General features: G+C 55.5%; 4 protein-coding genes across 6 annotated transcripts; all 4 read right to left on the minus strand.

Annotated features, from left to right (window-relative positions):
* Nucleotides 1-476: 476 nt before the first annotated feature.
* On the minus strand, nt 477-2,467 carry ABB37_09454 (putative mitochondrial hypothetical protein; the record flags this gene model as incomplete). 2 transcript variants are annotated; one of them, XM_015808925.1, is made up of 1 exon in its annotated part: nt 477-2,467. In XM_015808925.1, exon 1 carries the CDS (start codon nt 2,196-2,198, stop codon nt 477-479), a length of 1,722 nt encoding a protein of 573 aa, XP_015652638.1. In that variant the 5' UTR covers nt 2,199-2,467. The 2 variants fall into 2 exon arrangements, with proteins under 2 accessions (XP_015652638.1, XP_015652637.1); XM_015808924.1 differs by having other exon boundaries at nt 477-2,454.
* A 688-nt stretch (nt 2,468-3,155) lies between these two features.
* Nucleotides 3,156-4,652, minus strand: ABB37_09455 (putative mitochondrial engulfment and cell motility domain 2; the record flags this gene model as incomplete). 2 transcript variants are annotated; one of them, XM_015808927.1, is made up of 1 exon in its annotated part: nt 3,156-4,652. In XM_015808927.1, the coding sequence occupies exon 1, from the start codon at nt 4,386-4,388 to the stop codon at nt 3,156-3,158; it is 1,233 nt and encodes a 410-aa protein (XP_015652640.1). In that variant the 5' UTR covers nt 4,389-4,652. The 2 variants fall into 2 exon arrangements, with proteins under 2 accessions (XP_015652640.1, XP_015652639.1); XM_015808926.1 differs by having other exon boundaries at nt 3,156-4,644.
* A 1,559-nt stretch (nt 4,653-6,211) lies between these two features.
* ABB37_09456 (hypothetical protein) lies at nt 6,212-10,958 on the minus strand (the record flags this gene model as incomplete). The annotated part of the gene is made up of 1 exon (XM_015808928.1): nt 6,212-10,958. The coding sequence occupies exon 1, from the start codon at nt 9,002-9,004 to the stop codon at nt 6,212-6,214; it is 2,793 nt and encodes a 930-aa protein (XP_015652641.1). The 5' UTR covers nt 9,005-10,958.
* A 559-nt stretch (nt 10,959-11,517) lies between these two features.
* ABB37_09457 (hypothetical protein) lies at nt 11,518-14,311 on the minus strand (the record flags this gene model as incomplete). The annotated part of the gene is made up of 1 exon (XM_015808929.1): nt 11,518-14,311. The coding sequence occupies exon 1, from the start codon at nt 13,963-13,965 to the stop codon at nt 11,518-11,520; it is 2,448 nt and encodes an 815-aa protein (XP_015652642.1). The 5' UTR covers nt 13,966-14,311.
* Between the last annotated feature and the right edge of the window lie 112 nt (nt 14,312-14,423).

The raw sequence follows: 14,423 nt of genomic DNA on the forward strand, positions 1-14,423 counted from the left end.
TCCGGAAAAGACGAGAAGCAGACAGCGTTGCTCAGGCAGCCCCTCTTAGTCTTCCATTCTACAGTGCATTCTTTTCCTTTCGTCTGGGTTTTTTCTTCTTCATTTTCGTAGACAAGAACTGTGCAGAAGACAACGGAGGATAACAGCGAAAAAAGAGGGAGGGGGAAGTTAACGGACGCTACGGTGTATGTGCACGGCACAACACTGCGTATACACGCCGTCAACTTGGCTCTCGTGTTTTTGGAAGCGCTAGCGTGTTAATGGCTGCGTGGATGCGCGTGTGAGTGGCAGTTTTCGTCGTTACAGGAAAAACAAACATGTTTAGCAAAAGAAGAACCATTAAATTGAGAGCGACAAACGTGGGTGATCCGTGAAACAGCAAGGCAAGGGTGAGTCGTATGCTTGTTTGTCTCTCCCTCACAGAAGAAAACTGCCGAGAACGAAAACACTTTTTTTTCAAGCGAAGAAGACCTGCCTTACTGCTTCCGTTTCTTGAGCACCACAAGAGCTACAGTTGTCAAAACGCAAACGCCGCTTAACGCCAGCGGCACCACCATCTGCCACGACACGTTGCCCTCCGCTGCCTTCGCCAGTTTACCAGTCGGCGCCGCGTTACCCTTTACACGTCCAGCGATGGCAGCCGTCGACGCCACCGCCGGTGTCGGCGTAGCAGAGCCCTTCGCTGAGTTCGCTGCGGCCGAACCTGAAGTGCCGTCCTTCGTGGCTCCCCTGCTAGAATTATTATTACTACTATTGGCTGCACCTCCGCCCTGGACAATGACGCGAGAGTACTCGGGCAACTCGTCCCAGGTCACGTCCTCGTCCAGCACAACCGGCTGCGGCATCGCCTCCACGGCGAGACGAGACGTCTTGACCAAAAATCGCGAGGGGACGGCGCGGATGTCGATGATCTCCACCTGGTAGTTCTCCAACGGTTGGAAGATGCTTGCAAAGGCATCGTAGAGCGGGTACAGATCGACCCGCTTCCGCATGGCCTCCCAAAACGACATCGTCTCTAGCAGCTCCAGACCTTCGCCCCGCTTTAGCAGCAGGTCCGTGATATCCTTCACAACGTCGTCTTCGTAGATCGCCTCGGAGCGCGAGTTGGGTGTCTCCTCCGGGCACAGCGCGAGCACCTCCTTGCGGTACTCCCTACACGCCACGTAGCAGTAAGGGACGGCGTAGCGCTTCCACGTAGGGCCGTAGCCGATGTGAATGGCGTACGCGGACGGCAGTGTCTGCAGCACCAACGAGAAGTCGTAGTGGAACTCCATCAACTCGCCCGGCGCGACATCGTGGAAGTGACGCGGTCGGTAGTTCGTGACGAGCGGCGCCACGATGAACTGCGCAATCGCCGTCTCGGGGTGGCCGCTCTTGCCGAACCGCTGATCCACCTTGATGTGCGGCAGCGACGTCTTGCACTTCTCACGCAGCGGTGCCATGAAAGGTGACACGCTGTGCAGCAACGCGTTGGCGAAGGCCTCGAAGGCGTTGCGCTGCGACTGCTCCTGCCGCTGCTGGGCTTTGGTGAGCTTCTTCCAGTGGTGCTTGGTGCCCCCTTTCGTTGTCGCCATGGTAAGCGCCGTGCTCGCGCTGTCGTCCACGTCTGCTAGGGCCGCTGCGGCAGCCGCAGCCGCACTGCTGGTGCTGGCGACGCCAAGCGTGGTGGGCTTGCGTGCTGCGACGGCGGCACCTTTGACGGCGCTGGCGTACGTTGTGGGGAGCGGCACCGCGCTTGGCTTCGCCTCCCCGGCAGCTCCACCGGCAGTCACATTCGGAGTAGCGGAGGTGGTGGCAGCAGCGGCGGCCGTCAAGCCACCACTCGGATTATGCGCCGTCCCCGCCACCTCATCACCATCGAGCCCCTTTAGCTGCCGATCGATCAACTCTCCGGTTAGCTCCATCAACTTCTTGAACTCCGCCTCCCAGTCAATGTTGGCGAGCTCGTCGGCGATGGTTGGGTCGCCGCCGGTCATGTAACTCGGAATGTACGAGGGTGGGGTACTAGAGGCAGCGGCAGCGGCAGCGGTGGCAGCTGAGGCGGCCGGCGGTGTGCCAGCCGAGGCCCCGCGAGACGGCTCGTCGCTCTCCCTCTCACCCGGCAGCACTGTAGCAGGAGGAAGGGCGAAGTCGGTCATGCCGTGCTCGTTGTTTCCCGTCGGCTTCCATTCTGTCGCGTTTGGATTGAGATGAGACATCTTTTCCTTTTTGGCAAATTAAAGATGTGTTTTTTCTTTTATTCCTTTCCTTCGACTTACCTGAAGAAAAAATAAGGAGACAAAGCGCACGTGCAAATGGCGACAAATGACGCGTTGCACACGAAATGCATAAGATGGCAAGCAAACAGAGAACCCCAACAGCGCTCACTGCTGACTACGGTCAAGTCAAAACGAAAGCAGCGATAAAGAAAAGAGGCTGCGAGTTTCTGGCGCACGCGTTTTGATCAGTGTCCGCTGTTTCGGTTTTCTGGTGACCATTGCAAACAGGAATATAAGAAGAAGAAAAAAGGATGGACAGTTGGGGAAAGGAAGAAACTGAAAGACAGATGCGTTGAGGCAGAGGCGGTGGCAGCGACGCTTCGCACGTTGCCGTCACGGGGAGAGGAAGAAGAGGGGGAGGAATGCGAGGCGGCGGTGACAGCGAGGACGGTGCTGCGTACACAAAAAAAATGTCTTGTTTCTTTTTTATTATTGCTTATTTGAGCCGATGGTGAGAACTTTAATGCACGAGCCATAGGATGCTCTCTCCGGTGTCGATGCAGATCTTCGCGTTTGGCGGCTCTGGATCGCTTATCGGAGCATTCCATACACCTTGAGCGCTTCAGCACCGTGAAGAAGAGAAACAAATAAAAAGGCACGCAAGGGAGAACGAACAAGGGAGAAGAAGAAAAAACAAATACGCAGCTGCGCCACACAAACAAACAAAAAGAATCGACACGCAGCCCGACATCATCAACTGATAAATAACGAAAAGGGACGAAGAGAAAAGCATTGGCAGACAAATCCAATGGTGTATAGCGCCGAGTTGCGGTCTGTGATATAAGTAAACAAAAAAGAAGAGAGAAAGGAAACGCCAACAAGTTGATTCAGAGCACTTCAACAGAAACACCAAATCTACACCACAATCAAAAAAAGAATCTCAAGCCGCTGCAAGATCTACGCAGAAAGGATGGTGTCCTTCCAGCTTGGCGAGAAGAAGGTGGCGAAGACCTTCGAGGGCATGTAGGTATTGTACTCCATCACGTGCGGCTCGTCGCGCTCCCAGCACGCCTTGAAGTGCAGCAGCAGCGCGTGATGCAAGGCAAACATGCCAGCCTCAGCATTCGTGAGGGGAGCGCAAGTTTCCCAGAAGGCGGCGGTGTCCTCGGCCCTGGTGTTGGTCATCGATACGTTCTTCTGTGCCGCGAGCGCGCGTCGCGCCGTCAGTTTCGCCGTGGCATCGCCCGCGGCACCCTGTCGCAGGGTATCGTAGATGAGCTCCAGGTGCGGCAGGTGGAGTTGGTGGTCCTGCTCCAGGATCAACTGCGTGGAGAGCTGAATGCTGACGACGGCGAGCAGGTACCAGCTGTGCTTGTTCTCGCGCTGGATGCGTTCGTTGTACGCCATCATTTCACGGAACGCGGTGTTGTGCGCCTGTGCAAAGTGGACGAGCTGGCGCAGGGCGAGGATGCCGCCGCCGCGCAGATCGGTGACGGGGTCCTCGCCTTGAAAGCCGAGCGCGCTCCACTGAGAGCCGAGACGGTTGTACGCCGTTGCCGGCTTCCCTGTCGCCATCCACAGTTGCTGCAGGAGGTTGAGGTGGCTGCGGTTGTCGTTGTCGAAGACGCTCGCCCGCTCCACGCCCATGCGGCGCAGCACAAGATCAGAGCCCCACAGCTGGTTAAAGAGCTCCCACTCCACCCGCAGCGACGCCGGCGGCTTCGTTGACGCCTGTTCCTGCTGAGCGGACGAGGAGAGCTGGCGACGCACCGCTGGCAAGTAGCTGACCTCGATGTAATGCAGGATAGGGTAGGGCACACGCACAAGAAAGGCATTCGCTGGCGGCAACTTTTGCGAGGGCAGCTGCAGCTCCAGCACCCCCAACCGGGCAGCCGCCGGTACCGGGGCGGTGGGCGAGCCGCGCAGAAACGCGACAAGCTCCCCGCAGGTCGTGCACCGGCCACTGCGGATCGCCGCGAGGGCCTCGGCGATGGCCTGCCGGGGAGCTTCCACAGCCGAGTCGGAGCGAAACGCGCGCCGGCCACCGCCGGTGCCGACTCCGCCGCTGGAGGACAGCATCAGATACGTCAGTCCTGCGCCGAGGGCTGCGGCGGCGGTGACGGCGGCGGCGATGATTTGAGGGCCGCGGCTGCTCCCATTAACTGTCGAAGAGGAAGTTGACGAGCTCATTGCTGTGTATCAGAAAGTGGAGGAATGGAACAAAATATATGTAAAAAAAGTGAAGAGGAAGAAAAAAAAGGCGGCTGCCGTTTGGAATGTTTCTTCTTTCCGTTGTTGTTGTTGTTTTGTTACTATGTAACACTCGCTTCGTTCTGCTTCGATATGTATAAATCGGCGCCTTCACAAAGCGGAGGAGCAGCGCGTGATGGGCAGAAAACAGCTGTATATCGTTTTACCCTTCTTTGACGCACCAGAAACCTGCTGCTAGAAAACTAGGGTAAATAAGTGTGTGAGAAGACAGTTGGAGATCGGGGAAGGGTTCGACAAGAGTTACGGATATGAAGGTAGCAACACCGCTTTCGCTGCTCGATTGGTCTTCGAAAGCGGTCTTGTCCATCAGTCCAGAATGCATAAGTATATATGGAATGTGAGGCGCATACAGTGAAAGTGAAATAAGCACAGCGAAGAAAGACGGCAGACGGCTAAGAAAAACAAGAGGAAGAAGCCGAACCACACAGCACAAATAACCACACCTACCTCAGTGCGCGTTTATCTTTTTTCTCAACTAGCCGTCGTCTCAACACGTCAAATGGCATTCGACTTTAGTCTGCAACTCTTCGGTGTGTGTATGCGGGCAGCATCTGTGAGCTGACACGCCGCTGAAGCGATTGGCCTGCATTCTTGGCATTCTCTTTGTTTGACTACATGTCGTTGTGATGGTAAAATGAACAAAGCCGTTTAAAGACACTTGAGCGGCACACTACACGGTTAACATGAAATACTGATCCGCACGCCACTCACTGCCGCTCACCAACCTTGAAAGAGAAACATATATCTAGCGCGGCATGAAGGCGCCAAAGAAAAAAAAACGTCAATTTAGCTTCCCTTGAATTTCCGCTCGCGGCAGAAAACCGGCTCTGACAGGATTAAATAAATGGAGAAAGAAAAAGGTTCCATGAAGCCACGTAATTCAAAGAAAAGTGAAGGCGTAGCACTCTTGTACAGGAGAGTTGCGGGCGATGCCGCGAGTCATTGCTTTTGCTGCTGTCTTCTTTTTAGTGTCATTTTTTCCGCCCGTCTTAGCACTAATCGCCACCCTTGCTACCCTTTTCATGCTTTACTCCCGATCATCACGTGTGACGCTGTTGTCTTCATTTAAATATCAGCACAGGCCCTTCACAATCTCTACAGGTATCGATTATTTTCATAGACGGGAAATGCTTCCACACAACCCCTATTTAAAAAAAAAAAACGAAAGCCCAAAAAAAGAAAAGGAGGTGTAGAAGGGCCGTTCGCTTACAGGAACAAATTTTACGAGATCAAGCTTTCTTTCTTCGAAGAGAGGATCGTGTTGGGCAGCTTGGGGCTGCCACGACGACTGCACGGTTCAACAAACGAAAAGAAGAAGCACTTCAACCTCCATATGTATAGCTCAAATGTCCAGGAAACAAATAATATTAGTAGCGCCGCAACAAAAAAAAACGGGTGCGGTGGGGCGAACGAGGGGGAAAAGATCGACGACGAGAGCAGGAGAAGAGGGGGAGAAAGTTCGTATTGCCGTGGACGTACGATTTCAGCTTCCAAAGACACAGCGCTAACAACACACCACCAGGCTAAATATAGTACGTACACTTTTTTGGGGATAAAAGGAAATAAGGCCCAAGACACGAAAACAACAATAGGTGTGATGAAGAGGAAAAAAGAAAGCTTTTCTTTCTGGAATCCGTGCGTTTGGCCTTTCCGGCCGTTTTGTTGAGAAAAAAAAAGAAAAGGAAAAGAAAAGATGAACTGCTTTGTTCTTGCGTGCGCGTTTTCCGCGTGCTGCTCGCAGCCTAAAAACGGAAGCGCACCACCCACGCCGGGGCCGCGTTCATCCATGTCGTCTCTAACGTTGTCGTCCATATGTCGCCCTCCTGAATGGCGCCGGCAACGTGCGCATCCTGCGGCGAATCGCTGATTGGGAGGTCGCGCATCACATACGGAGCCGCAGTGCCATCAGCTCGATTGCCCGTCGCGAGCAACGTCGCCGTGTCCTCCGCGGCGACCGGGTGCTCCTGCGTGGTGTAGATGCGGGTGGCGTACCGGAAAAGCGGGAAAGCGGTGGCGAGCACGTCCATCGGGCACAGCAGCAGCACACATGTCACGCTTTCCCAGTGGCGGTACGTCGGCGTGTCGCATGCGACGCCGCTACTGATGCACTCCTGCAAAGGATCTGCCGTCGTCGGCGTGGATAGCTGCCGGCCAAACCCGCGCGCCATCTCCTCCAGCACTTCACCGTTGTCGTCTGAAAACATCGACGTCGTGGTGCCGGCCAACGGCGAGGCCGCCGCGTCGGCGGGCTCATTCTGAGTTGTCTCGCTGCACGGCGGTACGGCAGCCTCGTCCTCGCTCATGTTGCGCGACGACGCAAGACCGTCCGCCGAGGTCCGTCGAGTTGGCAAGGTCGTCCGCGGTGTTCGGCCCAGCAGTATGTCCTCCAGCCGCTGACACAGCTTCCATACCTGCGACTCCTCAAGGCCCAGACCGCAGCAGAAGACCACGAGGTGTGGGTCCTCCCTGCCGGTCAGGGACGGTCCCTTCTCGACACGGCACAGTCGGTAGAAGTTGTGCTTCGCCGAGCATCCACCGCGGGTGGAGCAGGTGCTGCTGGTGTTGGACGTGACGGAGCACATACTCATCTCCATCACGGACGCAGGACCGCCCCTGCGGCCGTGGACGCCCGCAACCGCGTTGTTCAGAAACGCGTTGTTCAGCGCCGCACCTGCAGCCACGACGCTGGCGGTCGGGTGGGGGCAGGTAGCAGCACCGCCCATCCCGGGCGCGCTCATGGCGGCGGTGAGGTAGCGCGAGCTGCCAAAGCTGCTGGCGTGTTCCCCGCCGAGGCCGTTGACGAGGTCGAGGGTCCGTGCCGGCGCCCACCCCCCAGCGCGCGACAACGTCAGCGGGTCCCCCAGCAGCGGGAAGTGCGGGAAGCGGCACAGCGTGGCGTTGGACAGCACGCCGGGGGCCAAGGCATCGCCTTCGTAGAGCAGCACACGCGCCGTCGGTTGCGGGATGCGCGTGGTGAAGGACTTGGAGAATCCGACAGAGGAGGGCGTGCGCATAATGGACGTCGACGTCGTAGATGCGGGTGAGGCAGGACAGCTGCAGGAGCTGGAGCTGGCGGAGATGGCGATGGCCTCGGGTGCCGTCGCATCCAGCAAAGACACGGGACCCTCACGCTGTCCATCCTGCGTCGCTACACCGGAAGGGACCAGCAGGGTGGTCTTCAGATTCAAATAATGGGGGACAAGCGCGCGGCGAGCGACACGTATGCGCGACGGGACCATCTCAATGCCCACGCCCATCCAACCACGCCACACTACGTTCGTCGCATGCACCCCGAGCGGGGCCAGTGCAGCGGCCAGCAGCTTGACGCGGCGTGCGGCAGCCGCGTAGGTGCCGCCGGCCACACCGTTGTTGAGCGCACTCGGCGAGGCGGCCAGCGGGGTGCCGTCGCCCTCCGCGTGCGAGCGGCGCCGCAGGTTTTCTGGCCGGCATCGACACGCCGCGGTGGCGAGCCGCGCCCACTCAAAGAGCAGCCGGCCGTTGCCGCAGCCCACGTCGACGCCCACCACAACCGCCCCTCGCGGGACGTTGCCGGCCACCAGCAAACCCGTGCCGTGACCGTAAGTGTCGCTTCCGCGGCCGTTCGCCGTACCAAATGAGTGGCCAGGCGACGTCGTACCGCAGCCGGAGCTTTGTGGCTGCAAGTGGCTCAGATACTCGCGCGACACGGAGACGGAGGCCATGCTGATTGCCTGCAGCTGCCGCACGCCGACGGAGGTGAGTTCGCCGTAGAGCAGCTGATGCTCCAGCGTTGGGGGCGACGTCGCCATGCCCTCACCGTCCGCACAAGAGGAAGAAAATGGTCGAGCTTGTGGGCGGCAGGACGGGCCGACATTGCTACTGCTCTCATCTGGGGGCGGGAGAGGCGCGGAGTGTGGGTGCGCGGCGGACCTCCGCGCCGCTGACACGTCCCCCGGCCGGAGTGCGTAGACTTCCTCCAGGTCTTGGTACACCACCGAGGCCTCGGCTTGAATGTCGTCCAGGAAGTGGCTGCGCGAGGGGGTGGTCCGGAGCGGTTTTCGCAGCTGCATAGCGTCCAACAGCGCACTAACCGTCTCAACGGGTGAGGCCAAGGACGGTGAGTCCCGTGGCGGTGGGACGGGTGAGACGCCGGCCGCGGCTGCTCCCGTCGTAGCCGGTGTGGTGAAGTCCGCGCCGCTTTCACTTGTCAGTTCTTTTGTCGATGTTGGGGAAGTGGTGCACAGACTCGGTGTCGGGCCACGCTCGGTGCTCCACTGGCTGGTGTCCTCGTCGACGCTCTCTGACTTTGGCTGGACTGCCGCCTCCGCGTTGGTGGACGGCGAGGTCACTGCCTCTGCGGAGGCGGCGTCAACGAAGAGGGGCGTCTCCGCCGTGTTGGACGCCGTCCCCGAATTGCCGGCCGCTGCTGCGTCATCCGTCTCACGCACGCCGACGGCGGATAGGAGGAGCGCGGCGCAGGCATCCTCGTACGCTTCCAGTTTCCTTTCGAAAATGAGCTCGCTCAGCTTGCACACGTAGGAGAACCAGGCATCCATTGTATTTCTGTTGTTTGCTGTTGTTTTTGTAGAGGGAAATAGACACCACAAATGTTGGCTGCACGCCTATCTTTCCGATACGCGTGCCTCCGGGTAGTACAAGAGAATTTGTATATGCCTTCTCCTGGAATGAATTAGCTCCTCTGAACTTCGCCTCTTTCCAGTTCAGCCTTTTTACAATAATACTAATAATAATAAGTGCAACCACCGAGAGAGGGGAAAACAATCAAACCGCAAGAAATGGCTACCACAGCCTGAGCTGGAACGTAAGGCGTGATGGGAGAACAGGTCGCACAGGTATGTTGAAAGGGAGCACGGTTGTAAAGGTTTTTTCCAAGGGGTGTGTGCGTGTGTCGCCAGTGCACGCACCTCGTACCAAGAGAGCAAAGGAAAAGAGAAAAGGTATGTTTTATAGGACTGACAACACCGTTTTGTTCATCTATTGTTTTAGAAAGGTACGACCGTCTTGCTCCGCTGCCATCAAGCAAGAAAGGGGAGAAAAAGGCAAAAGCACTGATTTCTAAAGAGAAAGAAGAACACTCAAAAGAAGCTTTTTTATTGCTTTCAATGAATAAGGGAAGGTAACCGAAAACCAAAAGAACCGTTTTGTTGCTGTTGGATTAGAGGAAGGTGAAAATGAAAAGTAGGTAGTGGAATGTGTATATATAGGTATGAACAAACAAGCACGCCACAGTCACAAGCGGCACTTCAAGGACAACAAAACGGACCAAACAAACGTATGCGAAACCAAATACAAAGCCGAGAGTGTAAGGTCAAACCAAAAAAAAGGCAAAGAGTTTCGCTCCTTCGTAGGGTGTTTTGTGTCCTCTTGTCTGATTTATTTTAATAAAAGCAACGTAAGAATACTTTCAGAAGAAACATAACAAACAACCCGAAGAAAGAAGGCCTAAAAGTGAAAAGAGAATTATGCGAGATTACGTAGGTAAAGAGAGGACGACGTCTTCTTTGGTGAAGGTCGAGGTGCGGTTTGGGGGGGGGGGATGGAGGTGCTGCAAGCAAGATTAAGTGGTGATGTGAAAAACAACGGTAGTACCTGAGGAAAGATACGTATGTGAATGTTCGAGTGGAGGTATCTGTAGCGATGGAGTCGACACTGGCGACGTAAAGCCAACCGCCAAGACTCACGCCCTTCCTTAAGTTGCCAACGCTGAGACAAACAAATATGCACTCTTTAAATATATATACATATCAATCGCGCATGCAGCCAAGAAAGAAAAAACAAGAACACGGTTCGGAAATATAACGGACGCAAAACCCTCAAAAAAAAAACCGACGAGGCAGAGAGACGAGCTTTTTCGAGCTGCTGTATTTTGTTTATACCTGTTCTGCCTGATTTTAAATTCTGCCAATGTACAAAGGACAAAGAAAAGAAGAAAAAAGTGGTGATGTCGAATCAAATGTCGTCTTGCTGAAAAAGGTGGCACTGCCCTCCTTACGTTTCCTTTTATTTTTATCTGAAACGGTCAATCTAAAAGTTCAAGACAATCTGATGGATGCGATATGGGAAACAGTAAAAAAGGTGTTGGAGAGAGGAACAGATTTAACATAAAAGACGCTTTGGGGGGGGTGTTCGTTCTACTGGAAAAGCGCTTCAACAACAAAAGAAAGTTAAGACGCCAACAGTGGGTGGTTTAATCGGGAGGCGAGCTAAACCGTTTCTAATTAGCCAGATGCCCCTCAATAAAACGAAGATGGCACCTCAATGGATATATATGTAACCGTCGAGTTATGAAAGAGAACTGCGTAATAGATCGCAAAGAAGAGAAAAACACTTTGTGGGTTTTTTAGAGTCCACAACGTTCAGCTTACTGTGAGGGGTCGAGATTCGTTTGTTTCTCGTTGTTCTGTGTTTGTCGCGCTAAACGACCTAGATAGATAACAGCAGCACGTCACTGTAGTGTGTAGCAGCGTTCGTGTTTTGGGGGTGAACTCCTTTAGGTGCAAGCAAAGAAATGAGTTAAGTTTGCAAAAGTTGAATGTTGGCGTTAAAAAAAAAAATGGGAGAGAGGGATAATGAAGCCAGGAGAGGAGTTTTAAGTATATATATACGCTTGCCGTCGTGCCTCGTTGCCGCCGCATCTTTCATCTCCCCCGTTGAAGAAACGAAGAACACACCACTCAACGTGGTGCTTTCACTGAGCATTTACTTCTTCGTTGTGGTGGTGGTGGCGGTGGCGGTAGTCCTTTTGTTAGTTGAAAGCGAAATGGTTCTTCTTCGGAAACATTGGAATATGGCGTTCACAGGCGTGTGTGTGTGCGTGTGTGAGAGGCGTACATATCCAATGAATTAAGGTTCTAAAGGCAAGACAACAGTGGTCAACGATGAGTTTTACAAGAGCGGGGGAAACAAATGGGAAAGAAGACAAAAGGACAGATAAACAGAAGCAAAGGTACAACAGAGATATTACATCTGAGAGTGCTGCTTCATGACGGATTGATGAACCTCGACGAACAGCAGTCAGGGGAAAAAAGTAATGGGGACGATCTGTCCTTCAATCAAACGGAGATGGGTGCGGCTGGTGGACATCTGGTGGGTGACGGCACCGTTCCCAAAAGCGGCGGCAGCGCTCCGTCGTCCCATTTAGCGCACGCGGCGGCGCTTGACGTTGCTGCCGTCGTTGCTGGCCAACACCGCCACGCTGCGCTGCTCGGCCGGTGATACGAGCTTGCGTGGGATTCGGTGCGTTGTGTTGGGGCTGCGGCACAAACAAAGGAAAAGGGGACATTCTCTTTTGTGGCTGAGGTGGGTGGTCCTGAGAGAACCACGGCTGGCGTTGATGCGGATGTGCGCCATGACGAGGTGGCGCCGGTGCCCACGGAGCAATTCCACGAGAAGAAGCGCTGGTGAGTGCTGCGGCGGCTGAAGGCCACGCTTCGCCATACTCAGGCAACTCCCTACTCTCGTACCGGCACACGTCGGCTGTATTCGCATTCTGCGGAGAGGAGGAGGACGGCAGCCACAGAAAGCTTGAAGGCGGCGTACAGGCAGGATTGACGGTGTGCGGGTATGGAAAGGCGACTTCCAAACCAGGAGTGTCCGCCGCCGCGCCCCGCTCCGTATTCCATGCAAAACACTTTGCTGAAGTGGATGCTGCTGGGGGCAAGGGCCAATTGCTAGGTATCGCTTCAGGAGAAACGGCGTCGCGGGTAGGGGGATATGGCGAAAAGGAAGAAGCGCCGCCGGCCCACCTCTCCGCTTCCGCCAACGGCATTGCCCAAAGATGTGTGCCTTGTCTACCTTTCCCAGCGAAATGTGATGCGTCCTGGAAAGCGGACGCCTGCTGCGGCGACCAGTCAAGAGGCCGGTCATCAAAGTCAAAGTGGTTCACTGATGGCGCGTCGCGCGTACTATTGAGCTGATCGGTCCCCCCCGGAAAACACATGGGCGGACAGCTGCCCATCTCCTTGAAAGGGTCAGAAGAGAACGAGCCAGTTCTCACGGCCGCAGCCTCTTGGAACAACGACATATCCACCGGAACAACCGATTCACCGCACTCGCTGATGCTGCAGCTGACGTTATTGCCGCGTTCGGGGCGGTGGTGGTGCTGAGCGTCTACCGCCACCTCCACCACCCCGGCCTCCCACGACGCTCCTCCTTGAGCAATGGGGATGGAGGTCCATTCGCCTCGGCCGCCAGTGCTGCGGCTGCACCACGTTTTCACGGAAGCAACGCCGTCTACGCGGTTTGCAGACGCCGGCTGCTGCTGCGACGATACGAAGGATGCTGGACGCCGTCGCTGTCCCTCCACGCGAGGGCACGATGTGGATCCTGCTGCCGTCACCGTGGAAGTCGTCCAGGAGCTTGTTGCATAAGATGGTGTTTGTGCTCTTCCGCGCAAGGGTAATTGCACTGATACGCAGTCCACCGACACTACTGGCGGAGGCGCCGCATACGTGCTGCCACGGATGGAGCTACAATGTTTGGTGGCTTGAAGCGGCGCATCGTTGCGATTGTGTTGCTTCGTGGCGTACCGGTGCGATTTACCTCGCACCGTCTCGGCGGGCCGAATGGATTCACTGTGAGGCAGGCGGTGCTGTTGCCGTTCTTCGGCCTCTACCCGCTGTCGTAGCCGCTGTAGCACACCGTAGGTGTCCATGGCCGTCTCCGACGCCAACGAGTGCGCCACGCTGCTGCTGCGACTGCTGCTTCCCTGCTCAACACTGCAAACATCCGTCTCGCTCGCATCTCCGTCTACTGGATCACCTCTGACTATTGAAGATGTCTTTCCTGAGAAGTCCGCGACACGAGAATGGTGGTGGGAGTGGCTACCACGATCGTGGCCGCGGCGTCGTTTTCTTTCATTCTGCGCTGCGTTCATCATCGCACGGACAAGACGGTCTGCGTGAGAACGAGAGGAGAGCGACACAAAGGGTTGACCGTTCTTTGCGGCGTTCGCAGGCGGTGCTTGTGGGGAGCGAGACGGCGGAAGAGACAGAGGCAGCGTTAGGACGGGGGATGAAACACACGTCGCCGTGCTCGCATGTGGAGAGCAAAGGGTCTCGTCGTGTCGCTCTTCTGATAACGAAGGAGGTCGGCATGCTGCGGCGGTGGGAGGTGGTGTTATCTGTTGTTGCACCTCAGGCAAAGAAGCGGCGGCATCCACTGCGGTTTGCGACTCTCTGGTTGTCGTTGTGAAAAGAACATCAGATGTTGCTTGTTTCTGGGTTCGATTGGCTTCCTCGGCAGGTGCTCCACGCTCTGTTTCCGCAGCAATTTCTGAGCGGGTTTCGTGCAAATCGTCGGACACGGTTTTATGAGCTCCTGATGGTGCACGTCGTGGTTCTGCCTTCGCTTTGGTGGCCAACGGAGAAGCGCAGGAACGCGGCGCCGTGTGCAAAGGACGAGAAGCGAGAAGTAGCCGCCCAGGACCGCCGCCGAGACCGTGTTGCCTCGCCGCGCGATCTGCACGTGCTTTTGTGCCTGCCGTCCAGCGGAACATGGACGAGGGAGGGATAAAAGAAACAAAAGGGATGTAAGAAAGACCCCGCCACTACTGATAGGCAGTTTTCTGTTTCTGCGGGGTGTGTTGATCTGTGGGTGTAGAATCTGCATAGAGAGAGAGATATCTGCGGTCAAAACAGAATACAGCCGCACAGGTCCCTTTTTCCGGTGTACACGTGTTTTTTGGAGACGATTGGGAAAGCGCACGCCAACCGAAGTTTGACGTTTTCGAAGCAGTGGCACCCTTGCTGATTCAAAAGAGGAAGATGTATGAAAAAGACGGGTATGGTGTCGTGCGGCGAAAGGAAAAAGAAGGGTGAGTTTTGTTGTCTCACCTGTGTGTCTCCACAAACACGCCAAAACATATATATAAGAAAATAGGCAAGAGACATTCGAGAGCAGAAATCGATCGAAAGAGAGAACGAGAGAACGAAAGGAGAAATGGAAAAGAGCATT

This window comes from Leptomonas pyrrhocoris (assembly GCF_001293395.1).
Source record: "Leptomonas pyrrhocoris isolate H10 chromosome Unknown, whole genome shotgun sequence".
NCBI lineage: Eukaryota > Euglenozoa > Kinetoplastea > Trypanosomatida > Trypanosomatidae > Leptomonas > Leptomonas pyrrhocoris.